This window comes from Amphiura filiformis, chromosome 3 (genome assembly GCF_039555335.1).
Source record: "Amphiura filiformis chromosome 3, Afil_fr2py, whole genome shotgun sequence".
Taxonomy (NCBI): Eukaryota; Metazoa; Echinodermata; class Ophiuroidea; order Amphilepidida; family Amphiuridae; genus Amphiura; species Amphiura filiformis.
Genome location: NC_092630.1, coordinates 78,545,302 through 78,558,878, shown reverse-complemented (window position 1 = coordinate 78,558,878; position 13,577 = coordinate 78,545,302). Strand labels below are relative to the sequence as shown.

Below are 13,577 nucleotides of genomic sequence, written 5' to 3'. Positions count from 1 at the left end.
TAATTATGATCAAAGCTCTTGTACTATTTTTCAACATTACAGATAGCAGGTCAATTGAATTGGGTAATCCGTATGTCTGCTGACATGGAAATGCAGATGAATGCTATAGAACGTATTGAATTCTACACCAATGTAGAGAAGGAAGATTATGATGGTAAGATATATATGGGAGGATAAACATTACAGATAGCAAGTTAATTGAATTTTGGTAATCCGTATGTCTGCTGACATGGAAATGCAGATGAATGCTATAGAACGTATTGAATTCTACACCAATGTAGAGAAGGAAGATTATGATGGTAAGATATAATATGGGAGGATAAACATTACAGATAGCAAGTTAATTGAATTTTGGTAATCCGTATGTCTGCTGACATGGAAATGCAGATGAATGCTATAGAACGTATTGAATTCTACACCAATGTAGAGAAGGAAGATTATGATGGTAAGATATATATGGGAGGATAAACATTACAGATAGCAAGTTAATTGAATTTTGGTAATCCGTATGTCTGCTGACATGGAAATGCAGATGAATGCTATAGAACTTATTGAGTGATGTTAGTGTTCAAGAAATTACATTCTTATGGAAGGGCATCAAAAAAAATAAGAGTTTTGTCACTTTAAAGTGCTGCTTGACAGGTTGTTGGTATAAAGTGCACTTACATTCAAGGGGCCAAGCATAGAATGTAAGGTGCGTGTTACTGCAGTGTATTCTGGTATCAAAATGTGAGTGTTTATGCTAACTTTTATTCTTATATCTTTATTTCTTTGTTAATAGGTACTATAATACCCAGTAGAGAATGGCCTGATAGAGGTGATATAGTATATCAAGAAGTCTCAGCAAGATATGCTAAAGAATTAGACCCAGTACTACAGAATGTCAGTATACATATGAAAGCTGGTGAAAAGGTAAGGTGTCAAGCATGTTAAATTCCTCCTTACAAAAATCATGTAGTAATCATGTGGACTGAAATGTTTGCATAAATTGGCAGTGATTGTAGAAAATCAGATTAGTTGTACTGTCTTTATTATTCTTTTATTTGTAATATTATGATTTATCCTCTCTTTCACCCCAGGTTGGCATCTGTGGCAGAACAGGCAGTGGTAAATCTTCGCTAACTCTTACTTTATTCAGAATTATTGAGACATATCGGGGTAAGTTAAATTGTGTAATATTTTAGGGGAATCCTTTGCCCAATTGGTAATTCAGATACCTTGTTAACTCACATAACTTGTATGTTTTGCAGAAAGTGTTTAACTGTCGGGTTTTATGAAGGGTATAAAACATTTTAATAATGTGCAAAAACATTTTTGAAAACTTCCAACAAAACATTCTAACATAATGTTGACAAAATATTTCACAAAAGTGTGTGCCAAAAATATTTTGCTATACCTTTTGACAACATGTTTAAAATGTTTTTACAGTGTTTTGTCAGATAAAACATTTTTAAAACGTTTTCATGCCACTTATTTAAACTGACATTTAAATGATATTAAACATTTTGACCAAAACCAAAACATGTTTATAACACTTGCAAAACATTTTTATGTTTGGTGGGTTGCAGCACCTTTAGTTTCAAAGTTATGAGCAGTTTTATCTTATGAGTCATGTCGTTGTTTGTATGGAATAAACCATATTTTATTTAACTTGGGCAGCTTTATTTGTCAATATCAAAGTATTATAAGAGATATTAAATGCCACTGGAAATGTTACAATTATAGAAAGATTTAAATAGGCTGCAAAAAAGCATGAATTTACACTAACAGTAATTTATTATGCTCATAGTAACTTACTAAAAATAGTAAACAGTTGCATTGGCTTAAACGTGATGTTTGAGTTTTGAATGAACCTCAATATCTCATTACAAAAAAACCTGAGGTGTACAATAATTTACTAAAAACTTGTGCAAAATTTGTTCAGTAAATGGTTTGCTTAATTCCTGCATTCTTAAACAGGTCAAATTTCAATTGATGGAGTTAACATTGGTTATCTACCACTGTCAGAGCTGAGACACAGGCTATCCATTATTCCTCAAGATCCTGTGTTGTTTACTGGAACCATAAGGTAAGTAAGGCATCTCATTCATGTGTAAATGCAATCATTCATTTTAGTCTGTGACATTGGCACACATTCAAATGAACGGCTCATATGCAAAAGCCAATAAATGCCATTTTCAAAGTGTTAAGGCCAGGGTAGATGCGGTATTGTTGGTCAAAGCAGCCAAAAAATAGATTTTTTCATTGTTTAAATCAATATATTATTGAAAAATAACACTGATGTTTTACAAAAGTTCATTCTACAAATCATATACTTTGAAAACTTGCTTGATTTATTGGTGTCAATGAGTTAAGTACGTTTTACAAAAGTGTTGTTGTTTCAGCCCTCTTTATAACATAACTCAAGAACTGCAATCAATGCCATTTTTCCCAAAGCTCACTACCATTTGCAAGATGCTGTGAACTACCAAATCGCAACAGTTAAAAACAGTTGCTAACCTTAAAGTTTTACCGTCGTAACTAAACCTATCGACGAAATTTTTTTAAATTGACATATTTTGTACATCAATATGTGTAGATAATAAATCAGGAAAAAAAACAGGGGGTGCCGGACCTCACTTTTGAACTACAGCCGTTTTAAAAGAGGTGTACATTTCCAAAAATCTCTGTACACTCCAATGGCAAAATCAGCAATTTGTCCAAAATATACCACCTTTTGCGTTGTATAAAAAAATTGTCGAGACAAAATTTTTAAAATTTTATATATGTTATGAAAAAGAAAAAGCTCTGTAAAATCGCGCAAAAAAAAATTGGGGGTACCGGACCTTGTTTTCAGCAGTAAATTGACCAAAATAGGTCAAAAAGCATTTTTTTTTGCGACACCATGCGTAGTTAATTGCGTACATGGATATTTTGGTGCGTACCAAACGCGCTGGTATACACGCGCGATCTGATGCCAGATCAGCGTTCGTTTACGCATATGGCCACAAAAAAGGAATTGTCTGTTTACGCAGGAAAGTTTTCACTATAATGTATGAATAAAAAGTTACCTAACATACTTCTTAGTTTAAGAAGTGTCCATATTAAATAGGAACAATTATAATGATGTCGACTATAAAAGACTTAATGAAGCCTTAAAATCATTAGCCTAATCCTAATTTGGTGTATTTTGGTCACAAACGGGTGTACGAAAGACTCCCATTCTGCATGCAAAAAGTTGAGTTATCAAGTTACACAAAGTGAGGAATTTTCAGCTTTATGATCACCTGACTCGAATGACCAAAAAGAGGATTTATTAAACATGTTACAGTCAAGCGTTTGACACCATGGGCGGAAGTGTTTGACTATAATTATTATAGGCATAGGCCTACTTAGCATGCTTAGTCCCGTTTACCGAGAGGAAAACTTTTTTGGTCACAAAAACTATAGGCCTACGGAATTATCTCGAGGATTCATATCATCAATGGTTGCAGTTCAATTAAAGCGAAGTTAAACACTGGGTTTCCTATAGCTGTAGAAAAATGTTTGGCCAATGATCATTTTTGTAAATGTGTGACCTTTTTTTGAAAAGTTTTGATGGTGTTGTCTATATCGCATGCATTATGAATTCAGTGCACGTAGTAGGTCTTTACCCAATAACACAAAATGCTTTAAACATTTAAATGTTGGATTATAAACTTTTAAAACATTTTTAAAATAACAATCAAAAACATTGAACACTTGCTGCAAAACATATTCTAAAATGGAACAATGTTGCCAAAATAATATATGTCTACAAGAACATTTTGACAACATGTTTTTAATTTTGTTGTAGTGTGTTTCATTATGAAACGTTCTACTAACGTTTAACCTTTAATATAGGCCTATAATATAGAGCTTACCAAACATTTAGGCCAAAAATTATTAAAACGTATTAACCAATTTAACCAACACTCGTTTAGGCCTAATGTTAAAAAAACACACCCTGATTCTGTATGGGTAGGTCTATATAACTTCATACCATCTATTGGACACTACTGTCGTAGGCCTACTTTGGGGAGGGGGTCCAGGTCCGTTATCGGTGGAAGCACGCTGGCATTTGGTTTGTACATGTTGCATTTAATATAATAGCGGCCACTTTTTTTTGCGCTCAGCAAACATTGTTTTCTTTATTTTGTGGCCCTAGTTATCGCCGGTGCGTAAAAATAGCATTGACACGCACAACACGCATCGTTCTCGGCGATGTCTGCAACGCAACGCCGAGCATGACGCGGAGTACGCACACGTTGAAAACAGGCGCAATAGTCAAGTCAAATCGGGTGACGACGGTAAAACCTTAAGGCCACCAACATCTACCCTATAATCTTAGCTTTTAATGGACACCCTACTTTTTAAAACCCAATGTATAGTTTTGGAACTAAAGTATTTAAAAAAAACATGCACATTTTCTGATTATGTTCATTATATTTTGATGAGTTACTTTTGCATATATCTCAAATCAAGAAAAATGGATATATCGGTTCTTGCATCTGAACTCATCAACTTGTAAATGGTTAAATTCCTTTTGTTAATTAACAAACTTGGCCAGAAAGTATTGAAAATATAGGTGAATCAGAAATGTAAACTGAGAGTCACATGCCTTAGGTCTCTGTTGCATCATTAGCCAATAAATTCAGGCAGATAAGTATTTGAAGGCAGGGGAAGGATTTGTAACACATGTATGATACAAATCAAATGTAAGACACACCCTGTTTTCCTTGCGTCTGTGAATTAAGATGTTTTTCTCACAGCAAAGGAGATATGGAACTGCCCACAATTGAACAGCTTAGTGGAACTTTGTGACTAATAACTATTTCATCCAAACATGGTGGAAGCACACCGTTCTCCACTTTAACAAACAAAATAGAATAATTAAAATGCATAATGAAGTGTATTTGATGCATGTTCCAATTTTTGTGATATGATGATTTTGACTGCAGGTTCAATTTAGACCCAGAAGGAGATCATCCAGACTCAGAGCTGTGGGAATCACTGGAGATTGCACAACTTAAACACATTGTCACGTCGTTAGCTAATGGGCTAGGTAAGAATTTGTCAAATTTTGTGTTAAATCTGTAGCCGGTTCAACTTTCCTCTTCTATACTAAATTTGGCGTAAAAAACTTATTGCATGCTATACTCTATAGAATAAAATTGAAATACATATAACATATAAATCAAAATACAAGCATTGATGGAAGAGATTATGTCATATTTCAAGCCAGACAGAGACAGAGAAATATTATCTTTTTCCCCAATAAAAAAAAAAATTTGTTTGCTTGAATTAGCTATTTTAAAGTCCACATTTCTGCCATTTTATTTATTTTCAGCTCGTTTTGGGACTTCTTACCCTAAATTTAGACTTTTTCAGGCTATTTGAGAGGTATTAAATGGCATCTTTTGGCATGCTACACATTGCTCAAAACGCCATTGAATTTAGTTAGATCCATCATATTTTATCCTGCTCTATATTTTCAGAAAAAAGGGGTCAGCTGTGCTATATCAGCAACATAATCTTCACAAAATTATCCATCTTATTTTGCTCTTGTGTCTTACTTTTTCAGATTCATTTGTGAGTGAAGGAGGAGAGAATTTCAGTGTAGGTCAGCGTCAGTTGTTCTGTCTAGCCCGAGCTTTCCTCAGAAAATCTCGTATTCTTATCATGGATGAAGCCACTGCATCTATAGATTTGGAAACCGTAAGTATTATAGGCATTTACTCTTTGTATGAAATAGTTGGGTTGTCAAGTGGATGGAAGTTTATTAGGCATACCATAAAATTAGAATTAAGACCTAGAGCATTTTAAGCATGTTACCAGCATTCACCAAAATGGCAATAATGTGAATACTTAGTGGGTGTCCCAAAAAAAAGGTTACATGTAGATTTTTGAAAATAATCTAAGTTAATATTAACAAATATAAATGTCCTTTCCGTGACATAATCTACCTATCCTCTACTAGTACCCCTGTGAATGTCAAGTTCACAAGTTACGTACTTAGCCTGTATTCCTGAGCAAGCTGTTTACGTGACATAATACAACAGAATGTTCATTAACATTGTCACAGCCACCATGTATTTGGCGAGCGAGCCATTTGAGTAGGCCCAGCCATAGTATGACAGATGCGGTGTTTTACTGATAAACAGAGAGTAAAACTTGCTCAGTTTTATTTCAAGAGTTCAGTCAGAACTATGTACCAGTATAATATTCTTACATTCTTACAGTATGTTACACAGCAGCGATTTCAACTCAACAAAATCCAAACAAGACCTAAATGATTGTTATTAATTTTGCTATGTTGATGACAACTCAGTGTGCAGAAATGCCTTCACCAAAAACATATTCTTCTCTAATTTGCTACCACCAAGAGTCAAGATTGATTTTCAGTGTACAATATTTAATTTTTCAATAAGTTTCTTTTGTGCAATAAGTTCAACCATGGAAAAAAAAGAGAAAAATAATAAAGAAAAAATATTAAAACAAAGGAGCTTGTGTTCAACTTTCATTGTGGGATAGTTTGATGGTTAGTCACTTATTCATCACCCTTGTCATCTTGCTCTAATACGGAGTTGAAACTTAGCAGATAAGTACAAGAAGGATGAATAAATAATATCTGAACAATTTACATTGTTTTGTTGTACCATCACAAAATGCGGCTCATTTTCTACATGTAACTTTTTTATGGGACACCTTGTATATGTAACTTTCGGGTTAACATTGGTTCTGTTCTGTAAGCAATGGTCTCAGATACTTTACGATGGGATTTCTCTATTTAATTGCCAGCGATCCCATCTAAAGCATTTAAAAAATATTTTTGTTTATTTATAAGTTTGTAACCAACACATATTTTTGAAATTGTAAAATTGTCTTAAGGTGTACAATATTTTCAAATAAACTCTGACCCTCATTTATTTATTGATTTTGTTTCTGTTTTTCCTGTAGGATACAATATTACAAGAAGTTGTAGCTACAGCTTTCAAGGATAGGACTGTTCTCACAATCGCAGTAAGTATATAGAAATTTGCTAACTTTTTTTTATTTAATGGATTAAAACATGGGACAACCCAAACCAACATGCAGAAACTGACTCAATGTTTTAGTCTGAAGGTGTTAGGAGTGATGAGTGCCGTGAAACTTTTTTAATCTCATGTTCTAAAACTCTGAGAATTTAGAACATTATTTTCCTTTATATGTAGAGAGAAGTAATTCAACATTCTGGTAGCATAAGTCCTTTACTTTGTGAAGTGTTCATCAAATAATTTGGAAATCATGAGTTAATCCCAGTTATAAAATAAATGATTCTCTCCAGCCATCATGTCTACAACACTCTCTAGTAAAAGACCAGGAACTATGTCTACATACTGAATGTGCGTAAATGAAAGAAATACAAAAACAAAATACACCAGATAGGAGTTAATACTGTTTGATTTCCTTGTATTTTTCAGCATCGTGTGGCAACTATATTGGATTCTGATAAAATTCTGGTGCTGAGTGATGGTCACATAGCGGAATATGATACTCCAGATAGGTTACTTGCAAGAGAAGATAGCATATTTTCTGCTCTTGTAAAAGGAGGAAAATAGTCAAGTAGATGGTAAAGTGCCTTTATTAAATGTGTATCAGGTACATCCATACCCTTAGTCTTTCTTCTACTTATTTATCCAACCTGTTACACCATATTATACTCTTATCATGGATATACATGTACTTTATATTCATTATACTCTCTGTTCCTGGTTTAACCATTGTGGTATATTGTTCTCTTTGTAGTGTGTGCTTGTAATATGCATTGTAGCATAAGTTTATGTGCAATGAACATGTTGAAATGGCACTAAATAAGAGCAGCTGTGTGTATGTATATATTAAGATTTTGCAGTCAATAACATAAGTCAGCAATATATAGGGTTTTTTGTCTGGTTTGAGCATTTACCTACTGCTACATCAGTATGGAATAAACTGCTATTTAACATTTATAAAGCCAATTTCAAAACTCTACTTGAGGCATTTTAGTTTGAATATCTTTCATGTGTTTGATATGTATTCAGCTGTATGTTATGCATGCTGATGTATATATTTAGCTTGGTACTATAATTTGTTTCACTTAATATTTGAGGTACCTTTAAGCTTTTTAGAGTTACTATTATCAATCGAGAGACTTGTGCCAGTAGTTTTAAGGTGTCATTAAGAAGATTGATTTTAATTATGTTATACATGTGCTATCCCGCAAGCATGCACAATGGTGTTATGGATCTTATGGTATTGTTTCAATCCATTTGAGATGCATATCTATGCTATGAGATATGGGCACATGGTCTAATTGAGATCAAAGCATGCTTCATTATGAAAGTGCACTTGGACAATTAAAAAAACTGTTTAGTAATTTATTTCCTACTAATATGTAAATGTTTTGAATATCATGAAGTTTACTGTGTTGCAACAAGTTTTTGAGAACTCTGTGACTGGTAGAAAGTGACACCTAATCTAAATGTAAACATTTATGTACGTGTGTATTAATGTATGTATTATGAACATTTGCGAAGGTACAATCACAAAGAAGTTGATAGTAGAACAGTAACTGTAAGTGTCAGTTGTATATGGTACATACAATGTTCCTAGTTGGATAGGAATAGAAACTAGTCTCTAATTCATTGAGCCAAACTCAGGTTTTCAATGATATGCGAGGAACAATTAAACAGGAATACTTGTATGTTGTTTCTTGGTATAATTATACTATACTCAATATAATTCCTTTTTAAAGCTATAATGTGTGATTTGCTCCACAATTTTTCTTGAATTTCTGTAATGCTCATTGGTGTACTAAAATACTGTGTGAAAGACTAAGCGTGAAGTGCTTTAAATACAGTGCTTTAAATGCAGAAGTGCTTTAAATACAGTTTTTATAATAAACCAAGGATCCCTGGTTTTATTCCCCAATAGAGCTCCACAGTTTGTTTGTTTCTTTGTTTGTTGTATTTCTTCTTTTGCCTGGGTTACTCATTCAGTGGATGTTTTAAGGTATCCTCTGTTCTTCCATGAGGCCACAGTTAAGTGGCCTAGTGGTTTTCTTTCAATTTAACTCATTAATCCTGCTTAAAATTATCAGAAGAAAACCTTGACAGTTGTTACTAATATTATGTAATAATATTTGGCAAAGAATAACAAAATTAAAATTTGACCAAAATCACACATTATTGCTTTAAGTACAGCCTTTTAATGCATTTAGAGCATTTATCTGCATACAAAAGTATATAATAAGGACCCACTTAAATGGACTTTGTTAAGCAGCTGATCCTAATTATATAAGTAAAATACAATATATAACTATACTCATGTATTGTAAGCCAAGTACATTTCATCTCAAGGTATTTTGCCCTATTAGTGCAAGTGTCATATCTGCAATAGCAATTTTAACATGTAAATAAGTATGTATTATACTTACTAGAAACTGTATTCAGTAACATAGATCAGGGTTTATCTCAACTGTAATGTCTATATTTTTATAGCTATTTCTGTAATTCTGTATTTTTTTTGCACATATATTCATGAAAAATTTGAGAATGCAATTTGAATATTTATATCAATATAGAATTTCAAATTAGAAACAAAACTTTTGGAAATATAAACTTATCATCAAAATGTTAGGTAATGATTATGTTCATAATTATTTAATCTGCTCCATTGTAATAGAGAAACCATCGCTAGATGAGGCCCACAAGGCCAATGGAAATGACCATGCTAAAATAGAGGGTTGAAAACCAGCCAGAAGTGTGGTGGAAATATATGAGGCTCAAAGCATGGACTTTTCCAAGATTTCCAAGATGAATTTAGCAGGGGGATATTGTACGAGGGGGTATCCAAAAGTTTTTGACATCACCCAGAAGTGAAAGAGCTATATCGATGTCAGTGTAATTACTGGTCTTTATGTACATTATGGTCCAAAAATGGTCTCATAAGTATGTTTACTTTCTTCACAGGTGGCGCTAGATGGGCAGTAGGCGCATAGCCTGCAAGATGGTGAAAATTGAGGCACACAGCGTGATTAAGTTCCTGCATTTGAGGGGTTAGGCCTACAATGCTCAGAAAATCTATGATGAAATGAAAGCAATCTACGGTGATGATTGCCCATCATATGGCACTATTGCTTTTTGAAAAAGGATTTTCCAAACTGGCCACATGTCCCTCACAGATGAGCCAAGAAGTGGACGTCCATCACTTACGGATGATGCGGCCACAAGTGAAAAAAATCAAGAAAGTGGAGGATCTTATTATGAAAAGGTTCTGCGCCTACTTCCCATCTAGCGCCACCTGTGAAGAAAGTAAACATACTTACGAGACCAGTTTTGGACCATAATGTACATAAAGACCAGTAATTACACTGACAAAATTTCATCGATATAGCTCTTTAACTTCTTGGTGATGTCAAAAACTTTTGGATACCCCCTCGTAAGACTAGTAATACTCCATTCATCTCAAGATGTTCTGTCATATGTGCAACCATATCATACCTCCAATATATTTTATGGTAATTTTCTTGCAAAAAATATATTTAGTAAAATAAGATCAGTGTTTAATCTCAGCTGTAATGTTTTTATTTTTGTACTTTTATGTTATACTTATCTTTCAACATACTTTTTTCATATATTCTTTGTAGCAATGTGTATGTTCATGAAATAAAATTGAAGGCAGAATGTTATTTTGTAAACTTTCCAATGGTCATTGGTCAATATAATTTAAATATTTATATCACAGGGGTATGAAATCTCATCTTTTAAGCTGAATTCCTCTTTTTTGGAAATTTCTTTTGAGGCAAAATTTTAGCTTTTTCTTTCATTTTCAGCATATTTCAGTGCTTTTCCTCTTTTTCCCTCTTTTTTGAACAAAGTTCCTCGTTTTTTAATTGAGGTCACTCACACCCCTGATATCACTACTGAAAGTTAAGTCAGAAACATGCTTTTAGAATTTAAAATTTAGTAATAGAACTTAGAAAATCATTACTTTTGTTGCAAGTTTTAGTCAGGACTCTTTTAAGTCTAATCTCTTTGTGCATGTGTGCACAAGAGCCATGACCATTTGAAAAATTTACTTAATTACATCACTGCCAATTCAGAAAATGCCTAGATTTTGGATTTATATTTGAATAGCATAGTTGATATGTGACCCAACACATTGAAATGTGACAGTTGTTAGAAACCCACCTATGAAACTATAAGGAATTTGTGAGCAGAGGAGTGTAAACACAACGGTGAATGAAGATGCCAAGATGGTGTCACAAGCTAAGTTGCTGCTCAGCCAATTCTCTGAAAAGGTAACTTTAAAAACAATGTCAAAATGACAATAATCAGTCTACATTACTCTACATACAATGCTAAGGATTTGCATTAATTTGATTCATAAAATCAATATTCTACATCCAATAGCAATGTTTGAGATGTCATTTTAAAGCCAAAAAAACAGCTCTTTAACTTAGAAATTAAAATGTACATTTTCAACTGCATATATATGATTCACTTTATTTATGTGAGATCTGTAAGGATTGAATTCATCACCTTGTCATTCATTATTGTTTATATTTTGCAGTTGATATATTTTGAGTACTTTGCCTGGAAGGCTGGGAATATATTTGTTCATAGATAATTGGGGATATACAGGTGTTTGTTGATTAACTGATTGAGCAACTGCCGTGCTTTGTGATTTCTCATGCATATATCACATTTTCATCAGGATTTATAGATTGCAACCAGATGTTCATAATGCGCATTGTGGCATTACTGATTTGGTCATTTTGACCTGGGCATTTTGATCAGTGAGAACAAATATCACTTTGTAATATTCTTTAATTACTTTGTGTGAGTGAATAAATGAAACAAATTGTAACAAAAGTTGTGTAATGTGTTATCAAATTACTGAATGTGCACAGTGTCAGTTCCCAAGAAATATGCATGTATTACTTCAGTATTAAAGACCTTTTCAGTGATTCCAACAAAGGTGTAAAAGAACTAAACTTGTTTATAGATTGCCTAAGAGTGAATGATTCATCATTAAAATTTTCATTAGGTATTTTTGCTATGAAAAATTTGGGTCGATCCTTCATGTAATTATTTCGTATAAGCTAATCCTAACCCTAACGCTAATCCTAACCCTAACCTTAAACTAACCCTAACCCTAACCCTAATTTTGTGTATAATTACATGGAGTAACCAAAATTTGGTTTAAAAAAACCCAAAAAATAAGGAAAACAGCAATATTGACAAAGTTTCTTAAGTATAGAAATTACAGATTCATGAAAAATTTCTTTAATACAAGGCTTTTGTCTTTAATACAAGGCTTTTGTCTTTAATACAAGGCTTTTGTCTTTAATACAAGGCTTTTGTCTTTAATACAAGGCTTTTGTCTTTAATACAAGGCTTTCGGCCTAACCACCAGGAGGCTATGTTAGCACATCTCTGACACTAACGTAACAAAGGTGCCAAAATCTGAATTTTGATGATTTTTACGATCCTCTAGATGAGCAAATCACTGCCTTTAAAAATAATTGATCAAAGTCTAGATTTTCTTTTAGCAGATAAAATAATTTATTAAAGCATGAAGTGCATGGAGAGCTGCATAATTATATTCTTTCATAAAAAACCCAAATGGTTCCGTCATCCAGCATGCACATGCTGCTCACGTATCTGATTATTCAGCCAGAAGTTCAACCCACGGGCAATCAAGTTCCCGGATGCATCGCTTCTTATCAGGTTCTCATAGATTTTTCATTGTAGCCCTCGTATAGCTAATCCGAAAGAGAACCGGCGTATTTGTGGTCATTGGCAGACTGTTTGTGTGTATGGAGCGTAACCAAACTGGCTGCATAGGAGACTAACATTTCACTGCCATTTGGATATATCACTACTCATAATTTGGCTGCCAAAAATAATGGTATTATTTGGCAATTTTCAAGATTAAAATTGGGGGTCAAAACACTTTGAACAAAGGAAAATAAAAGATATACAATAAGAGATGGATTTCAGTTCCTCAGAATATGTTCAAGGGTATGACACATACCAATTTTACTATTATTTTTCTAATAACTTAGCTGCCTATATATGATGAACATGCATCAAGGGTAGTATTGCACTACTGTAGCGCCGGCTTGGTTTGTTTAGGATAGATGTTTTTCACGCAGGAATAGGATGAATTTTGTGAGCCCAAACATGAGACCTAGGCCTATATCCCTACTGCCCCAGTACCAGAATGACTACCAGGACTGTTGTCTGTGCTGAAATAAAATTTCCAGTGCAGTAGTTGTAGTCCTTGCCCCTATAATATACATATCTTACTTGTCACCAATGCGCTATAATTTTAGAGAAAAATGCAAAAATAGGCACAAAATTGGGCAGGGGTGTAGTACCCCCTTAAACATAGTAATTTCATTTGCATCATGATGTGGCATACGTGTCCTGTGCCCAGGCTGTGATGCTGGAGTGTGGTGTGGGAGAAAAATTGACAAAAGGTCCATCGTTTCCCCCACCCCCTTTGACCTGCCAAAAATTGCCCCACCCCTAATACTTAGGGGCTGTGCA

The 13,577-nt window shown here is 33.7% G+C and overlaps 1 protein-coding gene across 1 annotated transcript in view; it reads left to right on the top strand.

Moving 5' to 3' along the window:
• LOC140149197 (ATP-binding cassette sub-family C member 9-like) overlaps positions 1-11,894 on the top strand; it is a 41,264-nt gene extending 29,370 nt beyond the window's left edge. Inside the window, exons 25-32 of the mRNA XM_072171411.1 lie at positions 43-154; positions 782-912; positions 1,080-1,158; positions 1,960-2,068; positions 4,959-5,062; positions 5,582-5,715; positions 6,958-7,020; positions 7,461-11,894. Of these exons, the coding sequence (XP_072027512.1) occupies positions 43-154; positions 782-912; positions 1,080-1,158; positions 1,960-2,068; positions 4,959-5,062; positions 5,582-5,715; positions 6,958-7,020; positions 7,461-7,598 (870 nt within the window). The 3' untranslated portion in view covers positions 7,599-11,894. The remainder of the gene's footprint in view (positions 1-42; positions 155-781; positions 913-1,079; positions 1,159-1,959; positions 2,069-4,958; positions 5,063-5,581; positions 5,716-6,957; positions 7,021-7,460) is intronic.
• The last annotated feature ends 1,683 nt before the right edge of the window (positions 11,895-13,577 follow it).